The sequence below is a fragment of the Saccostrea echinata genome, unplaced genomic scaffold (genome assembly GCF_033153115.1).
Source record: "Saccostrea echinata isolate AGI-Se365-2 ecotype Australia unplaced genomic scaffold, CSIRO_AGI_Sech_v1 ptg000046l, whole genome shotgun sequence".
NCBI classification, from domain to species: domain Eukaryota; kingdom Metazoa; phylum Mollusca; class Bivalvia; order Ostreida; family Ostreidae; genus Saccostrea; species Saccostrea echinata.
Window position 1 is genome coordinate 6916902 of NW_026889795.1, and position 16722 is coordinate 6933623.

General features: G+C 34.7%; 2 protein-coding genes and 1 non-coding gene across 3 annotated transcripts in view; all 3 read right to left on the bottom strand.

The window, feature by feature from the left end:
- LOC133202280 (endoglucanase-like) overlaps nucleotides 1–2531 on the bottom strand; it is an 87529-nt gene extending 84998 nt beyond the window's left edge. Inside the window, exon 1 of the mRNA XM_061338073.1 lies at nucleotides 2528–2531. The gene's annotated coding sequence lies outside the window, so the exon portion shown is untranslated. The remainder of the gene's footprint in view (nucleotides 1–2527) is intronic.
- Nucleotides 1–14585, bottom strand: part of LOC133202278 (uncharacterized) — a 31987-nt gene extending 17402 nt beyond the window's left edge. Inside the window, exons 1-4 of the mRNA XM_061338071.1 lie at nucleotides 13719–14585; nucleotides 11434–11607; nucleotides 6317–6775; nucleotides 2153–2404 (exon numbers count right to left, since the gene is read on the bottom strand). Of these exons, the coding sequence (XP_061194055.1) occupies nucleotides 2153–2404; nucleotides 6317–6775; nucleotides 11434–11607; nucleotides 13719–14541 (1708 nt within the window). The 5' untranslated portion in view covers nucleotides 14542–14585. The remainder of the gene's footprint in view (nucleotides 1–2152; nucleotides 2405–6316; nucleotides 6776–11433; nucleotides 11608–13718) is intronic.
- Nucleotides 331–403, bottom strand: Trnas-cga (transfer RNA serine (anticodon CGA)). The gene has a single exon. It is a non-coding gene; the product is annotated as a tRNA-Ser (tRNA).
- Nucleotides 14586–16722: the final 2137 nt, after the last annotated feature.

Sequence of the window (16722 nt, forward strand, 5' to 3'; positions counted from 1 at the left end):
CCACAACGCAGAAAATTCAGGTTGTATCGCGTATATTTTTTGGTTAAACATGACTTTATGACCCTTTATTATGTAACGGGAAAGGAGAAAAATGCAGCGGACCAGACCGGGATTCGTACCCGGGCCCCCTGAATCTCCAGTCAGGTGCTCTACCAACTGAGCTATCTGGCCACCGGCGATGGAACCCATCTGACCGCCACATTCCTCCCTCCTTGAAGGTCTTTGGCCCCCAAAGACTCCAACCCAGGCTCATTCCTGGCAGGCCTCTCACCTGTCACTTCCAGGGCATGGCACGGCACCAAATGTAATGGGAAAGGAGAAAATTGCAGCGGACCAGACCGGGATTCGAACCCAGGCCCCCGGAATCTCGAGTCAGGTGCTCTACCAACTGAGCTATCTGACCACCGGTGATCAAACCCGTCTGACCGCCACATTAGAATACTTTCACACTTTCATGTACATGCATTAAAGGACTTATTGCATGATCTTTCAAAAATCGTAATTTTATGAAAAATATCATCTACAACCTTGTTTATTAAAATACTGAATAGAATAAACGTTGTTGAAAGCATATTTTAAGAGATATTAGGAGTTGAAATTCAAATATGGCAATATGCATATTTCAGTCGGATTTCGGCGAATACTGCTCTGACGTCATAGGCGACAATTCAGTGATAGAGAGATGAGAATATGCACACTAATTACGGAGTTATCAACAACAAATGCAGCTTAATTACGAAAAATACTGAAAAAATTAATGCCTAACGTGCTTCTCAATTACTATAGAAACATTAACTAGTTCTATGGTATAAGGCTTCTGAGAAATTTTCGTTTTTTATTCCAAACATTTAGAAACTGTAGCTTTGATTACGGCAATGTTTCGTGATCGGGAAATTATTTTTCAAGATCGCCATCCTTTAAAAAAAACATATGAAGACTTGCATAAATTAATATTATGTTAAAAATAAAGAACAACAAAGTTATATAGTGTTAAATTTGTGAATCAAATAAGTAAATACGTGTGATAAGATGACAAATCAAATCGTATTCTGATGGCGAGTTTCTTCGTCTTCGCCGCGTCTCCCTCGCTATCGTCGATGCTATTTAAATACAATGTAAACAGATTTTTCTGATTTTTTCTTGCTGCAATTCTAACATATAAGGTTGGATATTCAATTTCATATCGATAAAATAAGCGATTTGGTCATCCACAACGCAGAAAATTCAGGTTGTATCGCGTATATTTTCGTAAGATTAACGGGGAGCTGATCAGCCATTGTCGCCTTTGACGTCACAGGGTCACGTGATCGCTATCTAATTAACTTGGATTTTTAAATCAGGGGTTTTCATTTGAGTTAATAATTGATTAATTACCGCGATTTATCTGCAGTAAAAACACAAAATTTTAAACTGTGGTCATAAGGAACGTTTTAATATGCTTTTAATTTCAAATAATTTAGAAACATGCAATAAGTCCTTTAAGCAGAAGTAGCTTTGAGCTATTAAGTCTTCCAGTGTTTCTTTTTCAAATACAATATAAGACATGAATTTTACAATTTCTATATTCCACGTATAGTAAAAGCAGTTAGCTAGTAAGGCTGGGCAATAATACGGCTATTCCAGTATATTGCGGTATGTCGACAAAAAATATCATATTGCAATATGTTTTTGTAATACCGATATACCGGCAAAATGCTTGGACTCAGGAATCTATAATAAAATATAAAGAAAAGTTGCCAGAAAGGTTTGCGATCATGCCAACAGTAAGACAAAAGCTTTTGTATGGGTGTATTTAGTTGCATAACTGTAATATTCAATTAACAACATATATTTTATTGATTATTTGTCATAGTTATGTACATTCTACATGTAAAAGGAAGTTAATATAATAAGAAAATACCATTTAAATTTTTGTTGAAAATATTGCAGTACATATAGCAATACAGTTAAAAATATCGCAATACGAAATCTTTAGCCAATACCCAGCCCTATTAGCTAGTAATTTCTTTACGAAATCACAGCCTGGATAGTGGCAGACTGAATAAAAAATGATCTTTGGTTATTTCCATTTCCTACATGTATATAAACATGTTATAAAATCAGGCTTTTAGATACACTGGAAAACTTTATCTGATCTAATGAGAAACCGTACATTTGATTGTGTTGTCTGTAACATCAAATATGTCAGCCTGGACATCAATTCCTCTGGTTGACATTGAATTTTCCAGAATTTCTTTCAGGTTGGTGCCCTTCAGTCTTTCTAGTAGGGTTGATTTCCCACTACCAGCACACCCAATGATCATCCCAGAGGCGTGGTACATAGTCGTCTCCCCTTTCTTCAGGTTATCCAAGAAATTCCTCACAGACTCGTCTCCTCTCATTATAACCTGTACTGGTATGCCAACTATAATCAAGAAAACATCTTTTATAAGACTGAAGCACTGATACTGTTTGAACTTAAAATTGTGAAAGTAGAACAAGTACAAATGAACACTTGTAACAATGAAGGGTATATCCCAGTTCCGATATCGAAGATAAGAAAACTAATAGGCGTATGCCTATTTAGTAGTCGAGTTGAGCTTTAACCGTATTATGTACCTTAATGTAGTCTAATTATTTACCAATCTTTATACAGTTAAGAAATAAAAAAACCTATGAGCCATAATGCTTACATCAATTAGATTGGATTAAGTAGGACTTAGTTGCAGTTACTTTGGAATGCATTTGCTCCAAAAACTTTAACCTGTTCACTCATCCAGAAAATGAAAGTCAGATCCAGCATCCGAAGCAAGTCTGGTAGTGTCCATCCCTAGATATATCATCCATGCTAGTTTAGTTCAGGAGGGTTAATATTCACTCATCTCGATAAAATAGGTTAGATCCAGCATCCAAACCAGACTGGGCAGTGTCCATCTGTAGATGCATCATCCATGCAAGTTTGATCCATGTAGTGCTTATAGTTCCTTGGGAATAGACCTGCTAAAAAACTTTAACCCTGGTAACTCATCTGGAAAATTAGGTCAGATCAAGAATCTGAAGCAGGTTGGGTAGTGTCCATCCTTGGATGGTGCACCATCCTTACAAGTTTGTGCCAGGTATGGCTCATAGTTCCTTGGGAATGGACCTGCTCTAAAAACTTTAACCTGGTCACTCATCTAGAAAATGTAGGTCAGATCTAGCATCCGAAGCAAGTCTGGAGGTATCAAGCCCTAGATGTATCATCCATGCAACTTTGGTTGAGGTAGGGCTTATAATTACTTGGAAATTGACTTGCTCCTAAAATTTGAACAAAGATACTGACACCAGTGGTATAGAATAAGCTCACCTCGACTCCATCGAAGTGAGCTAAAAAGTAGTTGAGACTTTCAAGAGACTTCAGCATATCCAAGGTATTTAAAATATAGGTGTTCGAGATTCCGAAGTTTAGTTATACTTACATGTATAATCCTCTTTTATGTCCCCCTACCCCTGGGGCAACATGCAGTTTCTAAACTAATGGTACTTGCTTATTAATATGATAATTCATTTTCCTGCATTTCTTTTTTTTTTTTTTTTTTTTTTTTTGATTCTTTGATTTTTTCTTGTATATCCTAATGTACAAATTTGTTCCCTAATTGTGGCCCCACGGTACCCCAAATTATGGGGACACAATTTCTCACAAATTGAAACCTGCACTTCCTGATTATTCTTGGACATATTAACTTCATTAATCAGAGCCCTGTTTTTCTTGAAAAAAAGGATATTCAATGTTTTGTAGTTAGATATGAAATTCATTTCACGAGTGGGACAGGATTTTCTGATATTTCACGAGTGCGAGACACGAATGAAAATATTTTTAAAAAATCCTGTCTCATGATTATCTCCCCTTGAAAGAAGGTATGGCTCTCAACCCAAGGACGCTATGTGGCAAGTTTTGTTGAAATTGGTAAAAAGAAGTCAACAAGACGCCCAAGGGCCTAGAATCGATCTTCTGAAAATTGTACAACTTATAATCTCATCTGTTTTAAGCCTCTTGGTAACCTATATAATAAGGATAAAGCCTTGAAATTCCAAAAGTAGGTCAGCATGGCAACAATTGATAAAGTTCGATAATTCCAAGCCAAATAGTATCTGAAATATTTAAATTTAGCCATGAAGTTGAAAATGTAGGACACAGTGACCTACTTTTTGGTTGATACACTCCGAGGATTCAAGATGCATCAACTGACAAAGTTTGATGATTCTAAGCCAATAAGTATTGAAATAGCCATCAAATTCCTAAAGTAGGTCATGGTGACCTATTTTTTGGTTGATACACTACGGGTACCCAAGATGCATCAACTGACAAAGTTTGATAATTCCAAGCCAATTAGAACTTGAAATATTCAAATTAAGCCATGAAATTGCAAAAGTAGGTCACCGTGACCTAATTTTGGTTGATAAACTCCGAAGACTCAAGATGCATCAACTGACAAAGTTCTGATGATTCTAAACCAATTGGTATCTGAAAAAGCCATCAACTTCCAAAGTAGGTCAGGGTGACCTACTTTTTTGCTGACACACTTTGAGGACCCAAAATGCATCAACTGACAAAGTTTGATGATTCTAAGCCAATAAGCAGGGCTCTCAAACCACATTTTGGGACTGGGGCCGGGGCCATAGAAATTGGGAAAATTAGCGACCTTTTGGGTAATTTTGGGAAAATCAGAACTAGACATTATACATTAAATTCATGATATATTGAGTTTCTGGTGGTAGTTTTCAACTAAATTTCTGTTTTGTTATGCAGAGAAATATGAATTACAAGTTTAGTAAGTACATGTATATAGTATATACATGATATGTCTTACTAAATGTTCTTTGATATTTGAGGAAGTGACAGATTGGGAAAATTAACACATTCAATTGGGAAAAAAGGTGCCTTTTTTGAGTTGGGAATGGGGCCTTTGAACGGCCCAAAATATAGAGAAACGAGAGCCCTGATAAGTAATGAAATAGCCATCCAATTCCAAAAGTAGGTCACGGTGACCTACTTTTCAGTTGACTTACTCTGAAAACCTAAGATGCATCAACTGATAAAGTTTCATGATTCTAAGCCAATTAGTACCCGAAATATCTATTTATAGCCATAAAATTTCAAACGTAGGTCACGGTGACGTACTTTTCAGTCGACTTACTCTGAGGACCCAAGATGCATCAACTGACAAAATTTGATGATTCTAAGCCAGTTAGTACCCAAAATATTTAAATTCAGCCGTAAAATTTCAAAAGTAGGTTACGGTGACTTACTTTTCAGTTGACGATTTTTTAGGACCTAAGATGCATCAAGTTACAAAGTTTTATGATCATAGGCCTTAAAATGTCAAAAATATGCCTCTAAAACGCTTTGAAATTGAATACCTGCAAAGTTAAAAAAGTAGGTCACTGTGAACTACTTTTTAATAAATATGTTTTATCCCACAAGATGCATCATCTTACAAGATTTAATGATTCTAAACCTCTCAGTATTCCAATTAATGACCTTAAATGTTTTGAAAAAGATTAGCCATAAAATTCAAAAAGTAGGTCAAGGTGACCTACATTTTAGTTGACATACTTTGAGGACCCACAATGCATCAACTGACAAAGTTTGATGATCATAGGCCCTAAATTGTTCAAAATATGCCTCTAAATCATTTTGAAAAAGAATGGCCGCAAAACTTAAATTTTATGTCACCGTGACCTACTTTTGAGTCAACATGATATGAGATCCATAGATGCATTAACTGACAAGATTTAATGCTCCTAGTCCTTATAGTAAGCAAAATATCAACAATTTAATAAAATGTAATTTTTGGTCAACTTTGAAGTAACCTTGAGACCACGCTCTTTGCCGCAGGGCGATTCCCCGTGCAAATTTTAATCTACAACATATCCTTATCCTTTTGTGTAAGTTTGGTGATAATCTGCCCAATGGTTCTTGAGAAGAAGGTTTTTTAGCAACCACTACTTTTGAATTTATTTACCTAATTATCTCCCCTTGTTTAAGGGTCACAGACCTAGTTTGAGTATAAATGGGAGCCCTTGGGCCAAGGATACCCTGTGACAAACTTGACAATAATTGGCCAAGAGATTCTTGATTATGGCTCATATTTTACGCACACCGCACACATGGCCATAGCATTAGCTCTTTGAGCCTTTGGCTCAGAAAAGCTAAAAATGTTAAAAGTTAGCAAACTAATGAACAGATGGACACTTGACAAAAGATCACCTAAGCTTTCAGCTAAGGAGAGCTCAAAATCATTTACACCAAAATAGTGGATAAACTATCAATAAAAAAAACTTTTAAAAAACATACGCTTTCTATACACTAATTCATGCATTGATTGGTCCATCATCGTTGGATGTGTGAACATGTCTTCTCCAAGTTTTTCTATCAATTGTTCCGTTTGATTTGGCAATAACCAACAGCAAACTTCCTCCTCAATCTCTCTTCTCAGATAATTTGATGATCTGCAGTACTTGGCAATGTTTTCTTTTTCTGCCCAATCCAGATACATATTCACAAATTTCTGATCCTTTGCAAATCTAAGAAAGCTGGTATCTCTAAAGAATTCACAGGAAAATTCAACATTCACACTATCCTGTTTCAGTATTGGTTTGTACTTCTTTAAGTTGCTAAGATTGGACAGCTTCTTAATCTTCTTGAATTTGAAAACTTCAGCAACAGCATTATACTTCTTCATCCAGTGTTCTTCTTCCAGATTTATTTTGTATGAAGGGCAGAGAAGAAGGCACATCAAAACTGCATCTCCATCTACAAATAAACAAGAGGTCCATGGGCCACATCGCTCACCTTGGCTTTTGCTTTATGGCCAGAGAGAAAGCAGAAATCGGTTCAGTATTGAAAAGTTTAAATATACAAGGGGTCCCAACCTATCCCCCCAAGGGCGAATTTGAACAGACTTGCATCTACACTAACTGAGGATGTTTCCATATTTCTTTGACTAATCAGGGTTTTAGCAGACTTTTAAATATCTTTTTCTATATATTTCTATTAAACATGTGATCTTCCATTGTTGCCCTCCTTTACAGAAAAAAACAATAGAAACTTATAAGTGTTTTATAATCCACTTATAAGTTTTGAAATTTACTTATAAGTGTACTATTGGTCGAAGTAATTATAAGGGAGGAAGAGGTTTCATTAATACTTCACTTACATGTATAAGTGAAGATTAGCCACATATCAGTGAATATTTCACATACTTCACTTATAAATGAAGATTAGTCTGGTATTAGCCAGAATAAGTGTGGACTTAGAATTTTTACATTATACTAGACTTCTCTTGAGTTGCATTGTGGGTATTCAAAGCTAACAAATCAGAAACTTTGTCTCTGCAGAGATAAACAGGAAGAATTTGAAACTAAGTTAGTGTCTGTGAAAGGATGTTGTTGGAGATTTCAAATCTATTTTGAGTATGCCTTCACATCAGGTACAACAAGTAGGTTCTATTCACATCATCTTTTTATTTTCACTTCCTTTGCCTGAAATTTTGAATCAACTGACTCAATTGCTTTCAGATTTCATCAATTTGAAAAAGCCTGAAGGTCATTAAATCTTGATGACTTTTTGTCCAACATTTTGTTCGTGAACTGAAATAATATATAAAATTTCCATCATCACAGAATGTCATATGAGAGGAATTTTTGTTCATAAAATGTTAACTTGATTATTTCATCTAAAGTGCAGATACATAGGTATATGGAAAAAAAAAAAAATCTGAACATCATGCAACCCCTGCATGATTGGAAGTTCTGTTCTAAATTAAGATCTTCACTTGTACTTCACTTATAGTTGACTTATAAATGACTCATACTTGATAAAGCATGAAGGGCTAATACTTGACTTATAAGTCACTTATAAGTGACCATACTTGCATAAAGCAAAAGTGGCTAATACTTGGCTTATAAGTCAATTATAAGTCAAGCACCTCATTTGCATATAAAATCCTAATGAGTCACTTATTAGTCACTTATAAGTTAAATGAATCAGTGAAATATAAGTCCAGAATAAACAACTTATAAGCAGGGGTGTGCAATTACCATTGCCCGACGCCCGGGGCCACCAATTTTAGAGGTCGGGCTATCATAAATCTATACTGCGTTAGCCCATCGGGCTAGTAAATCTAAAATGAAAGAATAACTATATTTACGTCGACTGAATTGATGTACGAATTAACTTTGTTGTAAAATCATAATCTTTGATTCGTTTTAACTTATATGTTTTGTGTGTTGCTATCGCCAGTCATTTCAGTGACATTATAGTCGATAAAAATAGGGAGAAGTACCTGACAATAACAAAGCGCAAACCATTATTTGTTTTATTTATTTCAACTTAAATGGTTTTTTTTTAACCTTTTTGTTATACTTATACATGTATTGTTTTCGGTAGTTAATGGGCTAGTGACTGGCAACCTCGGGCTAGTAACTTTGTTACTGCCACTAGCCCGACGGGCTAGTAACTAATTTTTGTAATTGCACACCCCTGATAAGTAAAAGAATAAATCACTTATAAGTCACTTATCGGAAATATCTGTAAGGGCTGCCCTACCAGGATTTGAACAAATTTGAATCTACACTACCCAAGGATGCTTCTTTGTTAATATAACTAGCTAGAGGTACTATGAGCACTGAGCTCACAAAGCGATACCCCCCGCCTCCCATATGATTAATAGGTTGACGGTGCGACCATTAGGGCGAGCGCAGATAATACTCATCAGTTTTAATTTAGATCGGGTTTGTCAAACTGCACGTGATATTTGGTGCGTCTAGACTCTGATGTCACATGATGTTGTATTTAAGTTGCATTACCAAACCGAAGCCTTAACAGTGCTGACTTTAAAGAAGAATGTTTTATTTACTACTTATCTGCCATATATCCATTAAATCAAGGCGAGTTTATTTTTTATTGAACTTTTGTTGTTATTCTCATGAGAACATAGCTTAAACAAGAGATGCATTGTGGGTCGAAAAGTTGCTGTGAAAAAAAAATCGTGTGGATCAATGTGTAAGTCCAAATTTTCTCTTCGCCCAGGCGTTTTATTACATTAAAAAAAATAAACAATTTTTCAAGTATTTCTCTATTGGAAAGTATGGATGCATTATTTATCAATTTTTCTACAGTGACTATAGGTCAAGATCATATGACCCTCAGGTCATAAGCAATCTTTGGGTGAAGTGGAAACTCCTAACATACCAACATTATTCTCCATAAGAAAGATGCGGACCCGACACGAATTATGAATTTTTTCTGTCAGTGACCTTCAACTTGCCCAAATGACTTTGGGTCAAGGTCATGACACACCCTCAGTTCAGCAGCAAACTTTGTGTATAATGGGAACTCACCAAGTTTATCAATAAAAAAGATATGGACCGGACACGAATAATTAACTTTTTCTTTTTGTGACCTTGATCTTGCCCAAATGACCTTGGGTCAAGGTCATCATACACCCTCAGGACATGAACAATCTGTGTGTGAAGTAGTAGATTCTAATGTTCCTCCATAAAAAGATATGGACCCGACACATTTGCACAGACAGACAGCCAGATGGACGGACAGATGGACAAGGTGATTCCTATATACCCCCCAAACTTCGTTTGCGGGGGGTGGGGGGGGTGGGGGGGGGGGGGTATAATTATGACCTTGCTGTTCTCGGGAAGAAAATTTGTAAGATCTCTCCTATATATTCCTATGTATAAATTTGATACCCTGTTGTGGCCAGGCCCTGTGCTAAATGGGTGAAGTATGAGTCCAACTAGGCAAATGCTGAAGACAAGGATATAAAACATTTTGGACCTTGACCTTACATCTGAAAATTGGTTCAAGGTACTGTATAATGGGATTTTTTAGCGGGGTGCTAGCTTTGGCTTATTTTATCAGATTTGTAGTAGCCAGCTAAAATTTTAATCGCTAAATTTGCACCCTTGCTTAAAATTACTGAATACAAGAAAAATAACTTTGATCAGCCTGTTGTTAAACGTTATATTTCATTTGGTTTTGAATTTTATTCAAACTCTTGCTTAATTAAGTATAATTGTATAAGAGTTTGTATTCAAACTTGTATTAAACGTACTGAAATTCATGTAAAATGTGAATTTCCTTTCTTTTGCAAAGTCATGAAACTGTGTCTGCCAAAAAAAAGTTCTGCCAAAATTATTGGCATACCTTTGAGCAAGCGAAACGCCAAATTTTACACCCGCTAAAAAAACCCGCTTTACGGTAACTTCACACCCTCTTTCAATAGACACTCTAAGGGTAAAATATGTGCCCAGCTGGGCCAAGGAATGGGAAAACTCCAGGATTTAACAAAAATAGATTTTTCCACCTTGACCTTTCTTCAAGAAAATTGGCTGAGGGTCACTCCATACCCTCTACCCATAAGCACTCTATGGGTGAAGTTTGAACTCATCTGGGCCAAGGGGAGAGAAAACATGCTCCAGACAAATGAAATCAGACAGCCAGACAGAGTGATTACTGTAGAGCCCACAGCGTGGGGCCCTAACAACCGAAAGACAAGAAAATATTTCTCTCTGACAGCACAGATGATTTGGGAATCACAAGGTTCATGTACATACACACAAGATGGCTTCAGTTGATTATCTCATTAATTTTTAGCTAAGGTAGGAAACTGACAGGGATTAGATATGTTCTATGTCACCTGTTAAATTGATACTTCATTGTGTAGTTTATTTCTAATTTCAGTTTAATACATAAAACGTAATTTGTCTGATTATTTTTGCATGCATTATTCTTAGCTATATAAACATGTTTTATTTTTCTACATATTTGATTTATACTGCAGACTGTTGTAGAGTCAGATAAAAAAAATATAACTTAACAATATAATGATCATTTAATGATTAATATAAATGAGTTTTGAACATGTTTAATAATTTTCTAGAGGGTAAATATATGCTTCTCATTAAACTTTATTTTATAACGCAGACCTAACAATCCAATTTTTGAAAAAAAAGTATTCTAATTGGCGGTGATAATAATGGTAATAGACAGATTTGTACTCAAAATATGTTGGCGGATGGCGGTGGCATGGGAATGGCATGGAAACTGGGTTTTATATAGCTAGGAAATTGGGACTTTGAATTTTTTTTGGTGGTAAGCGGGGGGTTGTAGGAAATGTTCTAACAAAGATTGGGTTAAGTAAGTCCAACTAATCTGGTCCAAGGGTGCTTTGTACCAATTTTGGTTAAAATTGGCCAAGTGGTTCTTGAGAAGAAGTTGAAAATGTGAAAAGTTTACGGACGGATGGAGGTAAGAAAGACGGAAAATAGGTGATTAGAAAAGCTCACTTGAGCTTTCAGCTCAGGTGAGCTAAAAATGAAGGGCACAATAATTTTTTTTTTTTAGAACTTGTTAAAGGTCATGTTCAAATAAACACATTCTGCATCATTACAAACCTTTTCTCTTGTGAATTTCATGCAACAATTTCTCAACATCTTGAACATCATGTTTTTTATGATCATCAGAGGTCTTGATGCATATCTGACACAAGGTAACCTCACACTGTATGCAGAACTGGGCTAATGGACAACTTGGATGTTTCTTGCATTTGAAATCCTCCAGAGGGAGACCTTTTAACAAGAAAAACAAAATGCACAATATACATAAAGATATCTCTTTAGCATTTCATCATTATCATAGTGTCTTAATGTTTCCCCACATTAGGCCAAAAAAATTAATCAATAGTTTCTCAGGCACCGCCACATCAGGTCAAAAACTGCCGTATTGATAAATTTTATTGACATATATATATATATATATATATATATATATATATATATATATATATATATATATATATATATATATATATATATATATATTGAAAAGGGAAATAACTGAATTTTCTATTTTTCCAAGTTGACAAAGAAAATTGAGTTATTCCCCTTTTCATAATGCTAATAGATAGATGTTTTTATTAGATAAACAATATATTATATTTCTTGTTAATATAGTATTTTATGAATTAACTTTTAAAAAAATGTTTGGAATAACATTTAAAATTGAACACATGTTATAATTAATGTAAGAGAACAAAAAAATGTAAGAATCAGTTGATATCATCATTTTGTTGAATGACTGACATGAAAAAAGGTAAAATCTGCCTGCCACATTGAATTATGAAATTTTTGGCCTGAGAAACTATTAATTATTTTTTTGGCCTTACTGATAATTCTAACATTTTGATTTGACTACTGTACACTTGTCAAGAACATTGTCATATTCCTTCCTTTTTCACCATTTAATTAAGATTTAGGTATCTGCTGCAATGTACTGATTAAGGACATACGCAACGTAGTTTGAACTTTATTGTCTTTTTCCCTGGAGTTGAAGAGTTCCAATACTTAAAGGAATTGTGTGCTACATTTGTATGTCTATATATGCTGTTGTACACTTCTTCTAAAACAAGTTTGGATAATCAAAACATCTAGAATATGTGTTTAGTAATTTTTGTGTATTTTTCTTTGAATTATACAAAAATTTTCATCAATTGATATCTTTTCAAAACCCCCGGTAATGTATGCTGATTTTTTGTCGACGAACATCTGATGGCACTATAATCTTAAATTAAGAATATCTTGAAAAATTATCAGTAGGTAAGGTACGTTGCGTATGTCCTTAAGTATTTGATTCAAACACACGAAAAAAATTCTGCGAAAATGATACTATATATTTATATTTTTAGAAACCATGGCAAGACCATTCATCAAAGTACACTGTAAAAAAAATAATATAAAATCATGTATCTCAGTGTAGTCTACTTGTGTGCAAAGTGATATAACGGCTCAAGTTGGTGAACATCATATGTAATATACATACAATGTCAGCTCAGTACACAGTGTAGATTTACTGAACACCTGCTACAGAAATACACAACACTGTCTGAATATCATTGGTGTTGATATCAAAATGATATGTCTCCTGTTTAAAAATATTCTGTATTGAAATACTGTCGAGATTGAATTAATTTTGCTTTAACTGAGTATTAAAAGAACTACTGTTAAGAACTAAAATGTCCCCCTCCAAACCCGTAATCTCCAACACCCCCCAATCTTACATATACCACACCCAATTAACAGTTGTATGCCCCTCCATTTCTGAACATTTGTCATGTTTGTATTGATCTATAAACAGTTAAACAAACTTTAAACCACAACATTCTATCCCCTTCCATTTCCTTACTTTAGCAGCATATACTACATGTATAAAGTTTAACCCACAATTATAATGTCAACCCAAACAGAAGAGAAAATCAATAAGAGTTATTCAAAATATCATTAGCCAGTCAGAGAAATGAGATGTACAATCATGACAATAGAATATGTAAAATCTGATCCTCAACAAATCAGAAGTTTGTCAAAGACAAAAAAGTTAAAAACTTCATGTTCCTAAACCAAGTACACATTATAAGAACACTAATTAATAATAATATTATGTAAACAATATATAGTTAAAATACTTTTATAATTAACTTCATTTTAGAAGTATTTCTTGTTCCTGAATGCAACAAGTTGTAATCAAACTAAACATGTTTTGTTATTAAACTTAAAACAATCACTATAATTACTCAGTAATGAATTCCCCAATAAATATTAAATTGTCTTTATCATATTATATACACACAATATTGTAAAACGATTAAACTAATTAAACATACTTAACAAACTACAATGTTACTTACCAGTCAGAGAGTCTGTATCTACCACTCTGTATATGTTGACTGTGTTGTTGGTGACTGACCCTACCCACAGTAGGTGTGTGGTATCATCATAACTCAGGCTCCGTGGTTCGTCTATCCCGTGTGATGATGTCTGTATCTGTGACAGGAAGTGACCGTCCCTGTCTAACATCTGTACTGAGTTGGTGTTAAGATCACACACCAGGATGTGTGACAGCGCGTCAGTACAGATTCCATGTGGATCTAGTCCTGATCCTGATGGAGGTCCTGTGTAGGAGAAGTGATGACTTCCACCACGATCTGTCACCACTACACCACAGTACCAGTCAGACACAATAACATCTCCATTGCGGTTCTCTGTGATGTAGATAGGATAATCATACAGTTCCTGACCTGTGTTGTTGTCGTACTGTATGGTCTGGATGTGTTCTCCTGTGGAGTTATACCGCACTAACTTGGCTGTATATCTATAACACATCCCGACCAGCAGGTCTCCAGTGGAGGGGGAGCTGTAGACACACAGTGGTTCCCATGTTGCTGTGTTGTACTTTATTAATGGAGTCTTTACTGTGTTCTCTGTAGACAGTTTGTTGATGTTACCTTGTCTGTCTATATAAATTAAATCACCGTCACAGTTCACAGTGTGTACTCCACTATAACTATCTATATCTGTCAGATGATGTAGTTTATCACCTGCTGTGTTTGTCAAGATGAGATTGTCACCATCACTGATCCAGACCCGGTCTGATGATACACGGGTAATGTGACATACACGACTAACACCTGTCACTGTGACAGATTTCTGTAACACTAATCTATACATCATTGACAGCAGACATTTATTTCATCTTTATCCTGTGGTTTTATAACAGAATCCCGTGTTGATTTCCTCAGTCAGGGAGATCTCTCTGTAAATTACAACATTGTGCTTTAACTATATCTCTCTCTTTATAATGTTATCATGTACAAATGTTTTGTTTTTAAGGACATAGCAAATAGTACAGAATTAAGACACGGATAAACATAAATACCTCTACACTGGGTACTGAAAATCCTTTCAGTGTTTCTATCAATAGCAGCAGGGTCCAAGTGTTCACAATGAAGTCTGTTTAAAAATCAATATTTACAAATTAAAACATATTTATATGGTAAAATACTGTAAGACTTTAAAAGTTATTATTGATCATAATAAATTCATTTGAAATATTACATTGTATAGTATTGTATTTCTAGTCCAGTGTGATAACTTTACAATTTACAAAAGAATAGTCATGATAAACCTTAAATTGCTTTGTTAGAAAGATTTAATATAATTCATAAGTTACAAAATTTAACAATATTAAATGTAGATTTTTGTGATGATGTACCACACTTTATAGATAGGTATGATCTACAGTGTGTTGTGACACAGTAATATAAAACAATGGAGAAATGTATACCGCACTGATTTCTTGTATCTGGTAACAACTGTACAGTTTTGATTCATCTTGATCCTGTGTCCTGAGTGAAGAAAAGAATATAATTATTTACCATACTTACAAAAACATATATATTTCTTAATCTTATTTTATTTATAAGTATGAGAAAATCTTCATTTTGCAATTGCAAAATTCAAATGATACTTTTTTTGTTGGTTGTTTTTAGCCATTGTTTACAACCATGTAAATTAATTCCTGCAAATGTGCATTTACAAATGAATTGCATCTATTTACTTATAGTTTATAAACAATTGTGTGTGAGGGAGATAAGAAAACCTGGTTGGAGATGATTTCTTCATTCTGTTGACAACTTAACTCCTGATGAATCTGTCAAAATAAATTCAGATCAATTAATAACAAAAAAGTGTGCACTATAACTAACACACGTACACGTACAAATTATGCTTTTGAAGGCCATGGAATATTTTGATATATGTACAAGTGTATTGATGCTAACAAACTTCTTTCATGACCTGAGTTTTGAAAATTCTTTAACAATGCAAACTCTTTTTACATATATTACATTTTCACAGTAAAATACAATACAGTTGAACTTTGAAATCCTGAATACCATGGATATGTCAAAGTCTGTGAATTTTACTTTCAATATCTGGAATCCTTGGCTATCTTGAAATTTTTCTTTGGTCCCATTGACTTCAAGATAACAAGGTTTGACTGTATGTTCATTAATCAATAGGAAATTAAGAAACCTGTAAAATAGCTATTTCTTCATTTTTTCCACCATTTATACAGTTATACAGCACATCCCAGGAAATCTGTCAAAATAAACTCTGTATTAAGTAACTAGTTCTGTAGAGCTTCTAGCAACATTATAGGTGTAAGGTACAAACAAGAGGCCCATGGGCCACAACGCTCACCTGAGTCAATATGGCCCTGTCGTTCTTCATCAGCAGATTTCTTCTTCTATATATCCACACGTAAAACTATAATCGCCTGTTCTAGTCCCACCCTACCCCCATGTGTCATGTTTTGAATGAAACTGAATGTAAACTATCTGAGGATGTTTCCATAATCATATGACTAATAATGGCTTTGCTATTCTTGAGAACATATTTTAAAGATGTGTGCCACATTACCCGGGGGGGGGGGGGGGGGGGTTCATGATTTGAACAAAATTGAATCTTACACTACCTGAGGTTGCTTCCATATCAGTATGACTAGTCATGGCTTTGTTATTCTTGAGAAGAGGATTTTTAAAGATTTTTTTCTATATATGTTCCTTTGTAAAACTTTAATCCCCCATTGTGGCCCCATCCTACTACTGGAGGTAATGGCTTGTACAAACTTGAATCTACAATCTTGGGGATGCTTCCATATCAATATGACTAATCATGGCTTTGGTGTTTTTGAGATGAAGATTTTTAAAGGTTTTATTCTTATATATTCCTATGTAAAGCTTTAATCCCCCATTGTGGCCCCAACCTACCCCCAGGGATCATGATTTAAAAAAAAATTGAATCTACACTCCCAGAAGATGCTTTCATATCAATATGACTAATCACATATTC